This window comes from Falco cherrug, chromosome 7 (assembly GCF_023634085.1).
Source record: "Falco cherrug isolate bFalChe1 chromosome 7, bFalChe1.pri, whole genome shotgun sequence".
NCBI classification, from domain to species: Eukaryota; Metazoa; Chordata; class Aves; order Falconiformes; family Falconidae; genus Falco; species Falco cherrug.
Genome location: NC_073703.1, coordinates 60,208,457 through 60,230,181, shown reverse-complemented (window position 1 = coordinate 60,230,181; position 21,725 = coordinate 60,208,457). Strand labels below are relative to the sequence as shown.

Genomic DNA, 21,725 nt, shown 5'->3' with positions numbered 1-21,725 from the left:
CTTCACTTCACCTGTACTTGCAATGTTTATCTGCCAAGGCGGCAATTAATTTTTTTTTTTTTTTTGCAGCACAATTCTGAATATAGAGACATTTAACGTTTACATGAGCTCAAAACATACTTTTTACTGTTAGCACAAGAACAGGTGTAGGCCTCCTTAACTAGTACATCAGAAGGAAGGAGGCTCACAGAAGTTGTAAGGTGTTTTTTTCTTTACATTTCTGAAGAAATTTCGCCATCCTAGAGCTCTGAGCACCTGTCCCATAAATTGGTGCATAAAGATAAATAAATGCCTGGAGACATTCACTTCAGCCCACTCGTCCTCAGCAGGTTTAGGGAGGGGAAAAAAAATTGGTTTTGTAGCAAGTCCAGAAGTTAACATACATTCTTGTAGAACAAAGGAGAAGAGGTGAGACGTAAAGCCAAGTACTCCCAAATGAGAATGGCCTGCAGCAGAACCCCTGCTCCATATTGAGGGAATTCTAGCTGAGCAGCTCAGCTGTTGCCAGGGGGTGTAAAGGGGGGGAGAAAAAACATGAAGAAAAAAGAAAAAAAAAAAAATGGAGGGGAGGAGGATGATGGTACCATTTCAGGAAATCTGACTCAACCTACATATAGATCAGTAGCTTAAAACCACAACTGTTATGGCCAATATTTTTAAGTAGAATACTGGCTGTGGGGCAGTGGTCAAAATCCAAAGAGAGCCGTGAGACCCTGCCCCTCAGCTGAGCAGCACACGGTTTTGGAGGAAAACAGAAGCATCCAGCTCCTCCTGATACTTTGGATACCAGGATGGGACATAGATGTTTGCAGAGTCTTCTAGGGTGTTCCCGGTGCCAAGTTGTTTGCTCACTTCCCCATTGGGTAGGAGCTCAGCTTTGACAGTCAAATTACATGCACACCAGTTCGCCTCCCTTCTGGGGAAGGGAAGGAAAGGAATAAAATAGTATTGTTACCTTCCAAGAGGAACTGCAGCCAGGATAATTTTCTCCACAATTCACTTAACTCTGCCACGGACAGTCCTCCACACCACTGCAGCAAGGTTCACATCTTCATACGCTACTTCCATGTCTTCACTGAATGAGCTGGACATTTACTTTCTGGTGTCGCTATCACGCTACAAACATACACCTCTGTCAGGTAATAGCTCAGCCCTCTCATTTGTCTTAGAAACTACCTTCTTTGAAAAGAATGGAGAAAATAAAATAATGCTTGATGGCACCATGTACAAGCTCCAGGAGAACAGAGTTTGATTTCTACTTCCCCAGAAGCATTTCAGGTCAAAGCAGCTTTGTATCCTGGTAAGTCAGTCTGGCCAGCTACAAGGAGATGACTTAGAACTGCAGATCTTGGTGGTAATACCACTCAACACTGTTTGATACTAAAAAACAGCAACAAAAGACCCGTAGGGCAGCATGTTTCAAGGAACAGGGATGCTGAGGAACAAGTCAAGGTTGTAAGTGTGTCACCATTTTTTTGCTGCACCAGTTTTGGTTGAAGGCCACATGCTATTCCATGACCCTCTTCTTGGGGGGCCAAAACTCCACACTGGGCAGAGGACTTGGTGCCCCAAACTCTGCAGGAACAACACTGGCCCTTGAGGTTAGAGAGAAGGGTACAGGGAAGCGCTTTCCCATCTCCTCCTCCCTTTACACCATCAGTGGACAGCTTGAAAGCTCCCTACACACAAACCTCTCGCACAGGCATGAAGAGTTGAGGCAAGCATCTTCAGCTCACCGACGCACAGACCACACGTAGTATTTACCCTTTGCCATTTTTAAAGTTTCCTAGCTGCTCTTTCCAGCACTCTCACGATAAGCAGGCTAGGATACAGAAAAGGATCACCCCAATATCTACCTCCAAGCGACCAGAATCTCCAGACATGGACAAGTGCCACATTGCCCCAGGTCCTGCATACCCAAAACAGCAAACGAGTGCACACAGACAAGTGCAGACACAAGGGGACAAGAAAGTATTGACAGACTTTTATGAACTTTATGCAGGACCCAGTATGTTTTACAAGTAGTATGATCACGCTATAAATTTTAAGTTTTGACTTTAAAACTGATCAAGTCAAAGAGACGTACTAAGAGAAGAAAGAATAGACGGCAGCCATCTGTGAAGAGATAAAGAAACTTTGCAACTCCGATACAGTTAACCAAAGGACACAAAATCAGGCTCGTCTGTGTGACCACACAGGATAACAAAATCAAATCAACGTGAAGAGCTAGACAACTCACAGATAGGATATCAAAATTAGTGACATGTTTACATTCTGTTTTCAAAACTTAACATCTGAATTGTAAGCAATGTTTATCTGTAGCAGGCTGGCCACCAACATTACTTCTTTACTAAATTCCAAAAGCGTATGTGTGTATACATACATATTTCAGTAATGAACCATGGACATTTCATTCTCCGTATTTTTTTCCTACATTCTACATTTAATAATTTCATCTCAGTGTTTTAAGAGGCGGCTGTTTAAAGTACATGATTTTTTTGAGGTAGGTTTCTTGATCTCTTCCTCATTCCCAACGTGCATGGGGTCAACGTGGCCAAGTAAGGGCAGTCACGGTAGAAACTGAGGTCACACGGCCAAGTACCGAGGGGGGAACCTTCCAAGGGAGACTTAGCCCGTAATTCAATAGCGCAGCTTGGTTTTTTCCCAGATGCTTCACCAGTTCATCGCACTCAGCATCAGTTAACCAAAGAACTTCAACTCATAACTTACCACTCTGGACATTTTCTACTTGTAATTCAGTAAAATCCTGCAAAAGCTATTGCAGAGTCCCTGACAATTCTCATCAATGGCAAAGCTGAGAGCGCTGCAGGAACAGGTGAGAACTACTTTGCCTCCCCTTCACTTCATCAGTTATGAAGCAGAAAAATCTGTAAGAACAGATAGACCGTGATACTGTAATTCTGGGGAAAATACAAGCTACAGCTACACTACTTATAATATGTACAATAAAGTACAGCTATACTACTATCAGTCAGCCACCTAAGCAGCCAGAGGTACTCTTCAAGGCAGGGTATCTACCCCTGAAGCACTGATAAGCAGTCATGGCTGGAAGGGCCACCATGAGATCCCCTTCCCAGCTTAGCTTAAACAGCTCATAAGTAGAAGCAACGATGGCCTTTCATTATCACCACACTCTAAGTCTGAAAAAAACACAGTTACCGCACTGTAGGCATTCAGTGAAATTATTTAATTCTCCATATTTCATAAGTCACACCAAATAAAAAAACAGTAACGGACAAATTATTATTAATGTAATCAGGCATACTAAACCCTATTCTGTAATATAAAAGCACCAGAATGTTGGCTAGGCACCCATGACACTCAATTCAGCAACAAAAATACCAGGTCTAAACACACATGCATTGTATTTTATAAGGAAGATGAGAAACATATGGGCAACAGCCGTAACATGCACCATCTACACACTTGGGAAAGAACTTGTCAATAGGAAAAGGAAGGAAGTCTTTGCTTTCACTAGCCACGATGACAGATTAAATTCATTCCTTCTGATTCCATGGAAACCATGAATTAGCTGAAGGATGGAATTTGACACAAGTGAACACTAATGTCACACTTTGGTTCCCTAGGACAGCTATTCATCAGAAACCTGCGGTCTGTTCAGAGCCCGAACACAATACACTGTGCCTCAGATTCAGCACAGACAGCTTCTGATAACAGAAGTCTAAAAAACAGATTTGCACACTGAGTAAGTTATAGGTAAAAGGCATCCTATATCCTATCTGAGATTAAAATGCTCCAGTACCTGAAAGCGTTAAGATATATAATAAAACCTGAACCGTGTTCAGATTTGAAGGTTGTCAGGAAGTTTTTGCAGTTATTTCTGCATCAGCCATGTGACTGAAGATGCTTTGAAAAAAAACAAGCATAGATGTTGCGTGCACAAGAACTCAAAGCAATAGTATCATCAGAGTTGGATTTATCCCATATAGTTCGTAGAATTTTGACCAATGACATACAACTCTGAAAATGTAAAGCTGACCTGAAAAGCCTCAGTATTTACTTCAGGATTAAAAATTCTGTAGGAAAAATAATTTTAAGAGACCCATAAGAGACACCCTCCCCACCCTGAGAATTGCTTAAACACTTAGTGCACTCAGTTTAGCAAGATTTACTACTAAATTTCATCTCTGTGTATGTTAAAGACAGGGTGCTTTTGCCTTTAAAACTTTAGCAGGCAACTAAACTGAACATTATACACAGTAAGCATCTTAGTATTTTATTCGTTGAATCTTTTATACAGAATAAGCTTCACTGATATTTAATTCACTGCAGTATTCTGCTGACGTAGCAACAAAAGATTACATTATAAACAAAGAACAAAATTTTGACTTTAAAATTTTTATAGATGTGTAATTTTTTCAGTTGACAAACAGCATCACAGTTACTGAAAAAACCTGAAATAAGCATGTAAGCTAAGGCCAATTTTTTTCATTTCCAATTGATAGGTTTTTTCTATATTTATCATAAATATTGGAAGCTAAACTCCAGCAACTAAAAATAAACATATCTATAATTTCCTAGCAACCAGGATTAAAATAATGGAGAAAACATACAGCAACAAAAAAAGTGTCTTTTCACTTAAGTTGACATCCGTAATCTATTTACACTATATATGTTAAAATCCCACAAGATCATCGAGGGTAAGGAATTTTGAAATAACCTGTTAAGCATTACTTAAAATGGCACTTTTGTAACTCAGGGCTGGGATTTTAAAATTGCGAAAACACTGAAAGACAATACACTGCAGTATGTCTATACCAATAATACATAAAAAAGACAAACTACTCCATAAAGTGTCACTGAGATGCTCAACCAAAAATAATATACTTTTGTATCTTTATCAAGATAGATATTACTGTAAAAATGCTCACATTAAAAAATATAGTTATTATTGTTTGGATTTTCATTAAAACTAGAACGGACTACATTGAGCCAAAGTATGAGGAATTCGTATATAATGACATGCTTCCTCATTTTATAGCACTAATAAAAATAATAATAGAGAAAGCTCTATTATAACTCTTTAATAACGATGGTATAATTTCCTAGTCTTTTAAAAACTTTACCTATGTGGGTGTATGTGCATGCAAGTCTGTGCACATGTGCTTGTGTACATAAACACACAAACACATAAAAAATATCAACGTGTATATATTATACATACACACATATCCACATTCCTGCATATAACACTTCTATAATGCTAACAGTATGCAGGGACTCTTCCATGTGACAATCAAGCGCCACATGCCATGTTTTTGTATTATTTCTTTTTGTTTTATCCAGTAAATGTAATAACACTTTCACATTTGGCCAAACGTAAGCATTGAGATTTTCAAAAAACCATGAAGTGATTTAGCTGTAACATTATACACAAGAAATAAATGACACCACAAATACTGCTGATCACAAGTCCAACATGAAACGGAATGTAAATTATTTGAAAAATTAGTATTCAAAGATTAGTTAAATATTATGGCAAACAACTTGGAATTCATAGAAAGTTTAAAATGCAATTCACATTACAAAGACTGGAGATACTTTATAGATAGAACTTTTAAATATGGATATGACTGGCATTTATTTTTAAGCTTACTTCTATGAGAAATAGACTTGTTTCCTGTACAGGTGATGCTTTGTCTATACCATATACAGTAGAAAAATAAATTCTTTAGCAACCTAGAAATAGTTTATAAAACTCTTGAAGTTTCATTTTCTTTGCTAAACATGCCAAGATTAGACTGACAACTATAAATAAAAGCTATATAGACAACAGGTAAAGTAGAACAAGTTAAGAATGCTACAATGTACAGGACAGACTTTATTGTACTATTAATTCCTGTGTGCTTTGCAATAGGAATAGGGTTGACTTTTCTTTTTTGTTTGTTTTCTTAGAAAAGATAATTACTTGCAAGAATATAACACAATATCAAGATAATTTATAATATACATGTACTTCAAACAGCAGCCAGGTTTATGGTATCATAGTAATCTAGAACGATAATCCAAGTCATAATTAGAAGTACAATACCTAGGACATTAAGTGGGAAAGGCAATTTTTATTTTGGGAAAATGGAGCAAATCAAACTCTTAAAAGCCTTAATTCTCAAAATCATCTATTTACTATAATACATACAAGGCGATCTTAAATCTTGTTATAAGTGAAGATTACAACAGTGACCATCATAAAGCTTTTTTTTTTTTTTTTTTAAACTACACAAAACATTCTAGCGGCTGAATGAGCCAAAACTGTTGTCTTCTTTGCAGACCTAAAAAGGTGTACTTTGAGCATGAAAGAAAAAAAGCTGCTATGAAAAGTCTCACAGGTAGTGTTTATCTATGGTCTCCCCTTTGCTACAATTTGTAACCTTCTAAATTTTTTACCACTAACAAAATATTTAACCAAAAGATTTGTTTAAATTAAGCAGCATTCTTTTACAGCAAAATTGGTACCAACGTAAAAGTAACATAAATGGGGGGGAAAAAAAAAAAAGAGAGATAATTTAAAAAGGGGGGGGGGGGGGGGGGAAGGAGGGAGAAGAAAGAAAAAAATTCAGTCATTTGAATTTTTAGCACAACATACCACAGGAAAAAAATATGATTACAAGTTTATGTGATTTTATATATACACACTCCAAAGAGGTTAATTGTCAGTACCCAAAGTATTTATTGCTATGTATTAGCAATGCATTTTTGTATATCTTTAAAGGGTCACATAAAAATAGATTTAAAGAATAGATTAATTGAAGTCCTAGATTAAAACATTGTTTGGTTTAGAGAATTTTACTACAACAAAATTCATGTTTATGTATGAAAAGTTATATAACCTTATATGAAAATGTCATGAACTATTTTCTAAACACTACATGTATTCCCAAGTGGGAAAAATTAAAATATCTAAAATATATTAGATTAAGTTTACAAGACCATCAATGATCTTTTAAACATGCAGCTGTTTACAGAATTAACAGTTTTACAAAATGTTTAGTTCAGTAATGGAACATAAAGAAATAAGTAGGCAACATCAAAATTTTTGTACAGTATTTGAAACTCACTTTTACAACAAGCATGTCCTTGGTATTGTGCTGTAAAAAATAATAAGCAACTTCACCCACCCTTAACGAACTGTCCACAGGTTTACTTACAAGTAAAGATGGATGGTTAGGGATTGTAAAATTCTCAACAGTGCATTTTGCATTCTTCCATAAACCATCCTAAGCATACCGTCACATAAGTAGCCAGGAGATTACAAAATAAACTATAGCTGGGCTTTAGTTGTTTACACAGAATGCTCGAATGCGAATAAAATTGCCAAAAATAGCATGTTAAATAACAAAAACAGCCATAAAGCAGGCTGTAAGCATTGAATGTTTCATAAATGTTTTTTTTTTAAATCATTAAATTTGTATAGAAAAATTTTATTCACAATATATTGTGACAAACCGTCACAGGAATGATATAGTGATTGCAATAAGGTATCATGCAGCAGCAGCTTTGTACTTTATAGCTATTTTTGCTTTTAAAAATTAAACCTCTCCAGTCATGCTTATCACATAGTTTTTATCTGCAGTGTGTACAAATGAGGAACACAGTACGGGATATAACAAAAAGATGTCCAATCAGCTGGATGGGAATTAGTTTTCATAAATATGAAATACATTACTGTATCCTGAAACATGCATGTCTATAGCTTGTCTTTACTGTCCAGTGCCAGGCTGCCTGCAATCATCTTCTGTCTATATAATACCAAGAGGGTCTGCTGGTAATTGCGACTGTATCAGCTGAGGCTGCAGCGGTGGTGGTAACTGCAGAGGTACCATTGGTTCCACCATCTGTACTGCGTTGGAAGGCGGTGGCTGACACGCCACGGGATTAGGTGCTTCTACAATCTCTCCATTGTAAAAGAAAAACTGACACTGTTGAATGAAGGTCTCTATAACCGACTGGTGGATTTTGGTGGTAGAAAGAAACTCTCTGTTTTCAAAATCAGGTCTCATCAAAGTAGGCCAGAAACAAATGGACAAGTTATCAGCCGTCATATAGTTGGTTTTATATTGCTGACTAACCCTGAAATGAGAACATGCACAAATTGAATTCAAACCAGTATGCAATCAGTTACAAATAGTTTCATAGCTCTCTAACTGTAAGCAGTATTATTAAACATTCTCAAGGTTATTGTTGCTTTCCTCCAGCTATCTATTTAAACAATCATTCTTGTTTTTTAAAAGTGATTATGCAGAAGAAAATTTAGAAACCATGACTTTTCCAGATTTGAATAGCTAACAATTATCAACACGATTAAGCTTTTAATTAAGAAAGAAGTTCAACATTCCACCAACATTCTGATGTGACAATTATAAACAAACTTTCAATTTCTCAACCAGCTACAGGAGTTCATAAAATTAAGATTTTTGTCCATTAAAATGTCTAGAACAAAAGTGACAGAAATCACCTCTTACTGAGGACAGTCAGATATTAACCAACATCTATGGCACTCAAAGGAAAAAGGCATCACATTAGATCACATGTTAAAAAAAACCCACAAAACAAAACAAAAAACCAACAAACAAATCAAGTGTTGACTAAAGCACACCACTGCAGGTTTTTTCATACTGGCCAGCAACAGAATTTGGCCAAGCTGTAAAGAATACCACCAGCGGAAATTTCACTAGTATCAACACACACAAATATTGGTTTATTTTTCAGCGTATAACACAAAGACTTCCAACTGGGTTTTTCTTTCTAGAAGTTTCCTGCTTTTAAGCAAGGGCTGAAACAGATTCTTCACTTATGATCTAAATTCATTATTACAATACTATTACAAGAAAAAATAACCAAAAAAAACAAACCATCCTGTTACCAAATTTACCATCTACAACTAAATGCCGCCTCAGAAAAAATGCAGTCCTTTTCATAGTAATAGTCTAGTAAGAGACAGGATATTTTGTTGTCTAAAAATACTCTGCATTCTAAAGTAACATCACAATTTTATCTAGAAGTAATTAGCGAGAGAGATACATAAAAAAGTGTGTGTTAATAAATCTGACAAACACCTAAGAAATTCATTCAGCGGGGAACATGTAATCCCTGTATTACAGGAGACAGCACAAAGCTAACTGAGCTACAGTTGTCCTGCAGAAACAGACAGAAAATAAAACTTCAGCAATTTGTCTGTTACAGTTTTGATGATTAACAAGAGCAAACTGCAAGAATTTCTGACAGCTGGCTGTAGTCCATAGATTCAAAAGCTGTGAAAACTATAGTAAACACTAGAACTAATGCTGTAACAAAATATTTTCACTCATTTACAATGCATGTATAGTGAAAACTATAAAGCGTAGGCTTACATTTTAGCATGCGCATTACTTGGAATAAGTAGTGTAAGGGTACACAGACACTGCTTCTCACAATCTGTTTTGAGTAAGTTTGGTCCAAAGGATATTTGGATACTATTGACAGTAATACTAGTGACAGTAATGTTCCTAAGCCCCTTCCTAAAACAATCACATTTTAACTTCATTTAAGGATTAAAGAACCCAAAAATACAAATGTAAGCTTACATTTTCCTTAGTGTTTTTATTAAAGGGTGGTTTCCTTCCTATACTGAATTCTGTGTATAAACTCCTCCTAGACTATAGTCTAGGGGTAGAGCAATGAATGAGACTTACCAAGAATTAAATAAAACTTAAGTGTAAGACACATTGTGATGGGACAATGAATCGGTCAGAGTTTTGAATCAGAACTGCCTGTACCTTTTCCCTAAAATGAGTACAATGAGCATGATTTCAAACTCTGTAATGGTGTACCGTTAGAGAACAAACTACACCATGATAAGTTATAAAACCAGAGAAAGAATAGCACCTGCTATATAATAAAACCTATTTTATGAAATAAAAGCCAGATAGTCTATTTTACGGACTGCTTTTTTCCTGACATTTTTGCTCTGAATTTAAAAATCTTTCAAGAGGCTTCTTCAGTCACATAGGCTAAAACTTACACCCTCCAACATACTTAAGCACATCTAAGGTTTGATTATGTGTTTGGCCATCTCATGCATCTTTTTTCCCCACCCTTGTCATGAGCTTACTGCTTGCCGGTTCTCTCATACTGTTTTCTTAATCTAATCTGATGTAGCTGTAGACTGCTGCTGCTGTTTCATTCTTCCCCTCCTCCTTCTCCACCAACTTTCTGGCATCAGACCACAGGGTGTCTGAGATCAGCTAGTATGTTCTACAGAAAATTAGTTTTCCGCTATTTCTCTTTTCCTTTAGAACATGCTGCAGCTGCATAATCATCAGATCCAACAAATGAAGTAGTGGGAATCTATGGCTAAAAGTGAGATCGGAAAAGCGCTGCACCTCTTTCCTGATTGCAACCCACAACTAGATTAAGCATAACGAACAATCAACTTTATTCTCTCCTGTCTTTAAACCTCACCTCTGTCCTAAGGGTAAATAAAAACCTACCACCGTGTATGCCATCTCCTACCAAACTTTCCCAAACTATTTCACAATCTTCTTGTAAGTACTTAGCAAATGCCCATTCACCTTCTTTTAGGTTCACACAAAAAGGAAAAATGAAGAGCCTGTTTCTCTTGATCCTGCCACCTTCCTCCACTGCAAACTCTTCAGGAACTTCAGGCTGTAAACCCACTCTATGATCAGACTTTAGAAGTTGTACATCTGTCTCCCCAGACTTCAGAAGCATACTATACCATATTGGCCCTTATTTATAAAGGGAGTAATTATCAAAGAACAAACATAAAACACAACCAGTATCAAAAAAGCCAATGTCAATCTAACACTGTCCTGTTTCAACATCTTTCAAACTCACTTCTGCTCATAGTTCATCAACCACAATTAGCTAGCTAGTATCCTCTGAAAGGTGCTTATCACACTGAAGAAAAATTCACATCACTGTTGTTATTTATTATATTCTCATGGTTATTGGCCTCATATTACAACAGCACTCAGCTGGATAACACTTGTATTTTTTGTTTCAACAACTAAGTCCTATGCTCATGAACACAGCAAACCAGCATCAATCACTAACACTATAATCTATACAATACCCCAATCCTTACTCTAATGACATACGATGCACACACAAAGCATTTAAAACATCAGTTTGCGATGAGAACTCTTCCATCACGTAGAAGTGTGTTTTATCGCATTTAACAATTAATTGATGAACATTTCCATTTTAATTATATACTAGCAGTAATTTACCATAAATTAATCTCTTAAAAAATAAATACAGACTCTAAAGAATTTAGTTACAAGTTTCCTTTAGGATCCTGTATCCACCTCTATCTACCCCTCGCCCCCACCTCACCCTCTGCAACTGCTTATGCTCAAGCAGTTTTCTTGTTGAATGGGCCACAACTACTTGGCACTGCAAATGAAAGAAAAAATGACAGCCTTAAGATTATTTTACTAGCAACCTGCGATGTAAATCGGTCACCACTAAAAAGAGAGTGGACCAGAAAGCAGTTCTCCAGTAAGTTCTGCGATTAATGCAACTTCATTTGTCTGTAGATAGGTGTGAATTAGAACCTATTCAGAATTTTTTAAAATTGTATTTAGCTCTTTCACTTGCAGCAATCCAGGTACTTCACACTGTACATTCAGCTGCACTACGGAAATAGGTAACCAGATGAAGCTTTTTGACAATTCAGAGACTGCCATCCTTCCACAAAAATTTCTATCAGGTCCATTAAGAACTATTGAAACATTTCAGGTAATTAATAACTGTGTCAAATTTGAGATGTTTGGTTTTACTTCGTACGCACAAGCACATCTTGCAATTCTGTAATATGTAAATGCATGGAATAATTATATCCATTGATATGAGTTCATCTGTTTTAGGGCTCAATTTGTATTTGGCAAGACTGCAATGGAAAAACTGATTGATTTCCCTGCAAAGGAGAACTTATAACTTTTATAAACGCTTAGTAAGTTGTATATGTGATAGAGAAGTGTAAAAGTAGGTGCCTAAATTCTCAAGTTTCTCATTCAGTGAATGACTCCTTCCAAACTGCAATGGAGAGTACCTACATTCTCTCTGTTGACTAAACAGGGAAGTTAAAAGGTCTCATTTCTGCCCCCATATCACATGCCCAATTAGAGTGTTACAAATACCTGCGAAAACACAAACACACACACACACACGTCTAGAACAATTTAACAACTTAAAAGTCATTAAGAGGTTATTGGTGTATATATATGAAATTGTCTAGCTGGAAAGCACCACTGCAGACAATGACTTGAGAATCCTGGTGGGCAAGAAACAGAACAGGAGCCAGCAACGGGCCCCTGCGGCGAAGGCAGCCAACAATCAGGAGTGCTGCCAGCTGGTTGGGGAGGTGATCCTTCCCCTCTACTCAGCACTGCAAAGGCCACATCTGGAATACGGGGTCCAGCTCTGGGCTCTCCAGCAAAACAGACACATGGAGGCACAGAAGCAAACCCGGTGAAGGGACACAAAAATCATTAAGAGACCAAGGATCTGTCAAGTGGGGAAAGGCTGAGAAAGCTGGGACTGCTTAGCCTGGAAAAGCTATGGGGAAGTCTTGTAATTGGTTTTAAATATCCTATAGGAGGGTGTAAAGAAGATGGATTGAGACTCTTCTGAGTGGTGTCCAGTGACAGGACAAAAAGTCACAGGCACTAACAGAAACAGGAAATTTTGCCTGAGCATAAGAAAACACTTTTTTACTGTAATGGTGACTGAGCACTAGCACAGGTTGCCCAGAGAGGCTGTGGAGTCTCCCTCCTTGGAGATACCGAAAACTCAACTGGACACCATCCTGAGCAATCTGTTCCAGTTGACTGCCAAAGCAATGGGGTTGGACTAAACAACCTCCAGAGGTTCTTCATAAACTCAACAATTCTGTGATTCTGTCTAAAAACAGATTAAAAAAAAAAAAATCACAAGCTAATCTTTACATGACATATACTGGAAAACAAAGTTTCTTACAAAAAAGTTATTTTAGCTTTATTTCAGAGAATAATCCCATTTTAGTTGAAAAAGTAACATGACTAAGCTGGTCTTTGTCTTCCTGTTTTTTATAACTTAATATTATACACTTGAGCATGTAAAGCAGCAGATTATGAGGCAGTATATATCTACCAGTATCAGATTATTTTAAAAGTTATTTTTCTATTTACTAAACACAAACCTATTAAAATTCCATGCAGGAGGCAAGATTTAGGAAGCAAGTGTAACCAATTTATTGTTACTTACAGCTTTGTCCTACATTTTACTTACTCAGCAGGGAGTTTGGGTGCTACATTTTAGATTCTGATTGAAGCCAGCCCTGCTTTAAAGGGGTGGGGGTTAGGTTTAGGCCAAATGACTTTCAGATCCCCTAAAACCTCTATTAGTCTATAAATTTAACAGCTACTTCCTGAAAACAAACAAAAAGAATTTTTTTTGAAAAAAAGACCTGTAACTGTGATGCATAGTTATTTTTCAAGCTTTTTTGTTATATACACCAATCACCCTTACAACTTTATAGTAGCAATGACGCCAGCTATTTATACATCAGTAAAAGACAACAGAACATACAATCCTTTTCTAATGAATCCCTAATTCCTAGTTTCATTTTCCAGAGTTATACTAACAGATAAGCAATACAGCATAACATTTTCTATTCTGGTGGTCAATTCATTGTTACTAACACAATCTTTTTTGCAATTGTTACAACAAACAAAATTTTAGTAGAAAAATACTAAACCTGTTTAGATGCGTTATTACATATTTGAAGACATCATAATTCACTGGGTGGAATTTCTTCACAATTTCTTTTAACTCGTGTAGCCGTTCTGTCTTATCCATGATTTCTATAGAAATAAGTGACATTTTCTGACACATCAAGACATACTGAATAAAGCGTTGCTAAGCCTTTTTCCTGGTATAATGATACAGATAAGATACCCACAGAGAAATATCAAGTGAGAAAATATTTGATAAAATTCCTGTCTGCATATACTATTGTATAGCATAACTTTTTATTATAGAGGTAACTATCTAAACAAAGAAATATTTTTCTGTATTTAAGCAGAATTACTCATCTGTGTCTAACAGCAAAGAATCACTTGATTAGCTCATCGTTGGCTTGTAGAATGACAAGTAACAATGTGACAGGGTCATTTCTTGTTAGATTTTCCTCTGCTTGCAAAATGTGAAAACTTAGACATAAGATTTATTTAGACTGAAGTTTCATAAAGATTTGGAAGAAGGAAGACATTCACATGAACTTAGAATATCGTAATTTTCTCATTTAAATAACTGATAAGCTTATGAATGAGCCTGATGTAACTATTTTAAATACACAACTGAAAGAAAAACAGGGATTTTTACAGGCCCAAGCAACATCATTTATGCTTCCAAGAGGAAATGTGCAACGTGTAAGAAAGGACTACAGAATAAAACAACTTTAAAAAAAAAAAAAACGAAACAACTCATGCTGCCGCTAAAACACTTGTGGAAAATACCACTGAAGTATTGTAGAACGATACATTCTGCAGAATATACTTCTATTCCATGATGATTTGTACCATAAAAAGGAATACAAATTCACCTCTATTACTTGACTGCACTGCTAAAACGAAATTTGATATAGCCTAGCACTACTGTAGGAATAATATGAAATATGCTCCAATATATCACAAATAGTGATTTAATGCAGTATTAATGACATTTTAAGCAGTAAGTCCATTTATATTCTAAGTTATTACACATTTTGGCTGAAATCTAACTGATATGCTTTTAAGAAAAACTAAAACCTAACTAATAACATTAAACGAGCAATTTGTCTGAAAAATACAGGTGTAATACTACAAATATGTATCTACAGATATAGTCTATTAGAAGTTTTGTATTTTTGGACGATTATTAACCAAGTCCAGGCCCAAGCCTTAGGTTTCCATGTTCTGAACAAAAAGCATTAGGAATACTGTCAGAGTCGTATCCTACAAAAACGTTTAGCAGACTTTTTGTAAAGCAGTTTGCTGACAATACAAGAGAGATACTGTTTAAAAGAAGGGAACAATTTAGTCTTTTCACTTTGAAGTGTCCAAAAAATATTTGTAAGGCAAACATAATTAAGTATTTGATCTTACAAGGAGTTCAAAAAGAATTTGAAAAATCTAAAAGAATTACCATAACATTCCATAGATGTGTCTGATTTCTAAAGCCTACTTTGAATCTAAGACTTCATGAATTCAAAGACTTTTTTCCCTGTTAACAACTGCAATACAGTTCCAAGAGCTTTCATCATATGCAGCCCTAATACAGAACAGAAAAAAGTAGTTTTCTCCTATTAAATTTTCTACAAAAAGAAGAAATAATAAGCCACAACTTATTTAGAAAAAATAATGTATTAAAATTATTTCATCATATAGTTCTGTTAATTTTAAAGAATGCTTAAAAAAACTACATGTCTAAGCACTTTTAAAAATATTTTGGTGTGGCTAGTCCTTTCAACTTACAATGAAGTAAAAATTGCAATAAGGGCAATCAATATAACATAACTAGGCCAAGACAAGATTTGTTTATTACTTACTTGATGTTTCTAACAACTCTTGATGCAAAGAATAAGGAATTAATGGATCTGGCAGATCTGCAAAAAAAGCTTTAAGAGCCCCAGCCACAGCATTTACTGTTACTCCCATAGACTCTAGACTGATATTGTGATCTGTAAAACAAAATTAAACAGCAGTGTAAATAAAACTTACAGCTATCATTCCTCATTAGTATTTAATGAAACAAGAATTTACTCAAAACACTGAATATGAAAATGTTGCCAAACGTTTATTACAAGAATGCATGAAAAGGTGAACCTACAGATAAGGTGCCATCACTGTGACCCACATGAATTCAAATATAAGAAAATCTGACAGTATAAGAAATCAGCAGAAGATCAGAAAAATAAAGTTGTCTGATTTTCCATGCAGACTTAAATGCTTTTCTATTTGTCACTGACTGGCTTCTGATTATCATTTTTGCCCAATAGTAAGTTTTAAATTATATTTCCCAACATTTTGTTAAAACCTGGTACAGGGCACATTGATTGGCAGAATTCATGTAACCACATAAAGCCTTTTAAAAAAAGGACAACAAAACATAACAGTGACCACACTTAGCCATATAATCTACTGCTAGATTCCCAAATAACAGAAGCTTCATGTTTTATAACTAGAGATTTTTTTTAAGATGAAATTTATAATAATAAATTAATGCTACATAATTTTAATACCGAGGCTAGAATTGGAAGCACTGCAAACTGCAGAACTTCAAAATGTAAAATATTTGAAATGTTTTTAAAATTTTAAAAACATAAAATTTAAAATATTTAAAAACTGAAATTTTGAAAATAATAAGTTTAGTTTCCAAAAGTCCACTCCACCTGAAACTCTGGAACATCCTTTAATAAGGTGACTGAAGAAAATCTCAGACTATCTGAAACAGCATAGTAAGGCATAAAAAACTCGAACCTAGCACATTTATTTTTCTTACCACCAAAGAGTGTTTTTACTATTTTTCACAGGCTCAACTTCATTATTAATATCCAAGAACAATTCATAAGTGTTTTCATTTTGAAATATCAACCAAGATCATAAATTAAATGAGAAAACAGAAGGAAAAAAATAATGCAACCCTTTCCTTTAACACATCAAAGTAAACAGCATAACCTACCAATCATATTTCAGTACATTCTAGCATGAGAAAGGCTGCATTAGAAATTTATTATCAAGATTTAATTGTTAATCCATATTATTCAAGACAGCTTTCAATAAAACAAGTATCAAGAAGTACTACATTTACCAGAGGGTAAGAGGGGGAAGCGAATGCATTAATGCCTAGGTACTGATAAACTATTAACACAAGGAGCACCTAGGACTCCATTTAAACTCTTAAAAACTAGAATACCACTAGAAAATATTTTTAACAGCACTTAATAAAGCCAGCTGCAACAAGATTCTATCCCATCTTGTGTTTATACATAGCTTTATTGGTAATAACCAATGGACCATACCAATACAACCTACCAGAGCATTAAGTACTCGGTGCTATGGAAGTCAGTTTGGAAGTGCAACCCTTTTATATTGCACTATGATAAATCCATGGAGAATTCAAGTTCTGTTTTGACTTTAAATAATAAAATCTGCCATTACCTTGATCAAACTGTTTCTGAATGTTGTCTTGATCTGTTTTATTCCCACTAACACGGTACAGGCCTTCCGTACATAATCCTTAGAAGGGGAGGGAAAAAAACAAATTAAAAACCAAGTTTGTATACTATAGAGCAAAACACAGCCAGTCATAATTACTAATACAGAAACCAAAAGTAGGAATACAAATCTTAGATGCCTAAAAATTAACATGTTAACCATTTTACTGATATAGTATTATCAAAACATAAAGTATCAGTTGTTTATCGAGTCCAGTATTCCATTTAATACAAATCACTCTGAAACTACATTGTGGGACAGCAAGAATCTGACTGTAGGCATTTGTGGAATAGTTACCCAAAACTATTCCCTTCCTGATCTCTACTAGACTCTTGTTACTTACATCTTTTTTTTATATCATCAAAAATCTTAATTCTGGAGTTTGGTACCCACAGAATTTATGTTTTTAAAAACAGTCTTCACAAATTGGGTGTAACAACTTACTGGCAAGCAATAACACACTGGTAAAATACTCTGCAGAAAAATCCAGCATTTGTAATTGATTCCTGTTTTTTTTAATTTCATGGCATAACGCACTCCTGCAAGATGCAAGGACTTAATCTTTTAACATACCTTCCCTTTTACCATTTATATTTTATAAGTCTTGCATACATTTCTCCTCATTTCTTTGCTAAGATAAACCATCATGCCATTTACAAGTCTGTCTTTAAGGGTGCAGAGGAAGAGGGAAAAGGAGACAGGTGTTAGGAAGCAGAGGTTCTCCAGGCTTCTCGTTATTACTTTGTTCTACTGTGCATTATGGAGCCATCATAATTACAGCAGCCATTCTAAGTAAATATTAAAAAATACACCTTTATTATGTACACACACACACACCCTGCTCACTCCACTCCAGTGATTATGCTTCCTATCACATTGCTATCTTTTTCGCACACAGCTACTCACTGAATGAAACTGTCCATCCTGCTATTTCACACCATTACCCAAGATCTTGTTCTTTGTTAATTTAGAACCCATTAAGGAGTACAAGCAGTTTATAGTTCCATAATTCTCCAAGTTACTTTTATGGATGCAGAATTACCTATAAGCTAGATCTCCATAACAGTACATGGTTCTATTTACAAATTCCCAAGTTTTAGAGCTTTGTGAAATCCCTAGGCTTTTTACCATCACAGCCTAGTGACTGAACACATTTTAGATTATCAGATCAATACATAACTTCGCTGTCACACCACAGTCACCGAGTGTGCCTTTTAAGCTACCAAGAAACACTAGGAATCCTGTTACAATGCCCAAAGTACAAAAAGCACTTAAATGCTTCATACTGCTGGGAAATTTATATCAATTAATTTTATATCAACTTTTCTAACTTAATGCCACAACAATTCACATGTCTCTCTACTGGCTGTACCAAGTCTATGTGAAGTAAGCTTTTCTTCAACTAACTTTTATACCTACCATTTATCTTTCCAAATCCATAGTCAAAGAGTTTTCTCTGGTAAATACACTCCTAAACAGTTCTTTCAAGAAACTGAGACTCATTCACTGACATCCTCAAAAAGCACCAGAGGGTATAATTGGTGGCACAGGGCAAAAAGTGGTTTCAGTGATTCAATGGTTTCCACAGCTGGAAGGGATTTCAAACCTGTCTTCAAAAGAATGCCCTGGATATGCTACATACTATCACAGATGTAAACACTTTGCATTCCTCTTTCAGAAGTTGTAAATAAAGAAATATAAGAAAATCACTAGTAGATAAGAGCAAGCTAAGATCAAGATTCTCTTTGTTTAGCATGGGAGAATTCTCAGTTGGAGACCCTACAGCCCCAGGGTATTCTGTGTTCTATCGAACTACTATTCAATTTGTTTTTGCACAAAAGGAATTGAATGTGCTGCAACAACATTTTCTGAGAAGTCTGATCCAGTCACTGTTTAGTAGGAATGTTTAATCCTTGAACTGGGCTGCTCTGAAGACAGAGATGCTCTATTGCAATATTTGGGCTTCCCCTCCCCATTTCATCATGTAGTAGACACATATTTACTCAGACCAGTACAGCCCCAAGCAACACAGAAAGACTGCTTACAGTATTTCAGAAAATTTTCAGATTAAACAAGGAGATGCCTACTGAGAGTAAAAATAATTATTCTTGCTTGTATATTTTAAAAAGTAACACTTCATAAAACAGTTGGTCAACAGTCATTAAAGTGTTTCTCTAAGGCACACAAGGACACAAGTTTAATCTGTTCATGGGCATACACACAGCTAGAAGTCTGAAAGTGTAATTTTTAAGTAATGCTTCAATTGTTTGTTTTTTATTATACTTCATGAAGATGTGATTGGATAAGACATACAAGTTCCCTAGTTTTAGCTTTTAAATTTCTTGTGTATCTATAATATATGTTCATATATTGAGAAACAGAGAGAAGGTAACATTTATTTTTTAAAATTTATCCACTTCCTTCATCTGCAAGCCCATTGATTTTTTCAGAATTCTTATCTATGTTCTTATCCTGCTTCCCTTCTGGTCCAGCTGTAATTTTCACAATAACCTTACTAGACAGAATGGCTGTTGTAATACTATATATCAGAATAATCTAATTTATTTGCTTCTCTGACCTGCAAGCTTTATACACCTTTAGGTTTAAAGAATTAGATCCTCCTTATTTCACGTCACAATAGCCTACATTTGCTTCAAGACAGAGCTCATCTTTGTGTGGACTAATCCTTTCTCGAAGTAGCTTGTATTGCCTCATAAATTCTCTTCTTGTGCCTTCTTTTGTGCTGCCGGTTGTGATTAGTGTTCCATCCCATCTAACTGGAACTTCACACAGGGTTCAAAGCATTTCAAGGAAAACAAGCAAAGTGGATCTGCACCTACAGACATACTTAGTTTGTAGGACAATTCCATTCTTAGGCACCAACACATTTCACAACTCTTGGTTCCTCCACAGAACATACTAACTTCAACACATGGGCAGATCAAAGCCTACCTGGTACAATAGCCAGTTTCCACACCAGTAAGCAGTATGTGCTTGAGAAGACAAGTAGGAAGAGCAGGAGGGAGACAATTTTCCTGTGGGATATACTCTCAGCTTCCTGCAAATGGTGGCTTACACAGACTTTTGCATAAGGTGTTGTAATAGCCACTTGTGGATTCATCTTCCACCGATTCATCCAAATCCCTTTAAGTCATTTACTTGTGATCTTTACAACTACCCACAGCAAATGTAGTTTTGTAATTCAGGAATGCACATCATGAAAGCACACTAGGTTTATGCTCAGTAGCTGAAGTTTTCATAAAATCTTTTTTTCTTTATTAACAAGAAGCAGTAACTTCTCTGCTCTTTCCCAGCAATATTTATAAAAACCTATGTAATTTCCTTTCCTCAGAAATTCTCTAAGTTAATCATTTCAGTCTCTTTTTTTATCCAAGAGTTACTATTATTGTCATATGAAGTATCTTTTCCCAATCTTTTCTACTCTAAGACAGACTGACCCAAATTGTAACCAATTCAAACTGCCTGCATACCCTGGAATTACATAACAGCATGATTTCCTCCCGGCCCCCATATCACACACTCATAATTCTTCTAACTCTTTTTTGCTTACTTGATAGCAAGTACTAAGAGTTTAAATTTTTCAGACAACTGTCTATAATGGTTTTAAAGCTTTTTCCTGAGTGACAACAGCTATATTCATATTTAGTCTGTTAAAAAAAAAAGTCACACAGCATCTGCCAACTTGACATCCATAGCCAGGTTCCGCTACCATTGCTCTGTCTCCATTTCTGAATATGTGCCACCTAATCACAGCAAGTCTCTCTCTCTCCCCAGCTTAAATCCTTCCTCTACAGCAACCATTTGAACTTTTCAGGAATCATTCATCACCACAATAGCTGAAGCTATCATTCCCACACCTACTTTTGTAAATTTTGGGATCTATACAATTCTAGAATTTTATTTCACAGATTGACCCGGTGTACTGCTTCCCAACCCCTGTGCTACCCAGACTGCACAAGACTAAAGGAACTACCACCCTACTGATCTAGAATGGTAACTTCTATGAATGTAATTACAGAGCAAAGAATCTAAACTCTTGTCAATTAAGAGTCTAGCAACTAAACTGACTTACATAAAATACATTTAAAATTCTACATACAAGGTGTTATCTGTGCCTATCAACACTGGCCTTTAAATATCCATGACGTTCAATTCACACACTGAAAACCAGAACCAAAAATAAGTGTCTTACTGCTTCTTATAAAAATATAACTTAAAGAATAATGATAAGTTTGATAAAAAGTAAGCAGTGTAAGAAAATAAGGAGTACTTTTTAAAGACTCAAAGAACAGGCAGCTCTCAGCCAATGCTGAATTAACATTTCTATCATATACGTTAACCAATTATTAAACAAGCTCTCAATCATTTTATGAAGCATCGCTCAATCACATATTTCATGGCCTGTTCATTTCGAAAAAAGAATAA

At 35.6% G+C, this 21,725-nt stretch overlaps 1 protein-coding gene across 2 annotated transcripts in view; it reads right to left on the bottom strand.

Moving 5' to 3' along the window:
• Nucleotides 1-1,972: 1,972 nt before the first annotated feature.
• The window catches only part of ARHGAP5 (Rho GTPase activating protein 5), a 55,915-nt gene continuing 36,162 nt past the window's right edge, over nucleotides 1,973-21,725 (bottom strand). Inside the window, exons 5-8 of one of the 2 annotated variants that reach the window (XM_055715911.1) lie at nucleotides 17,223-17,300; nucleotides 15,611-15,742; nucleotides 13,781-13,886; nucleotides 1,973-8,109 (exon numbers count right to left, since the gene is read on the bottom strand). In XM_055715911.1, coding sequence (XP_055571886.1) covers nucleotides 7,779-8,109; nucleotides 13,781-13,886; nucleotides 15,611-15,742; nucleotides 17,223-17,300 — 647 coding nt within the window. In that variant the 3' untranslated portion in view covers nucleotides 1,973-7,778. Of the gene's footprint in view, nucleotides 8,110-13,780; nucleotides 13,887-15,610; nucleotides 15,743-17,222; nucleotides 17,301-21,725 lie in introns of those variants that run through there. The other variant, XM_055715912.1, reaches the window with a different exon arrangement.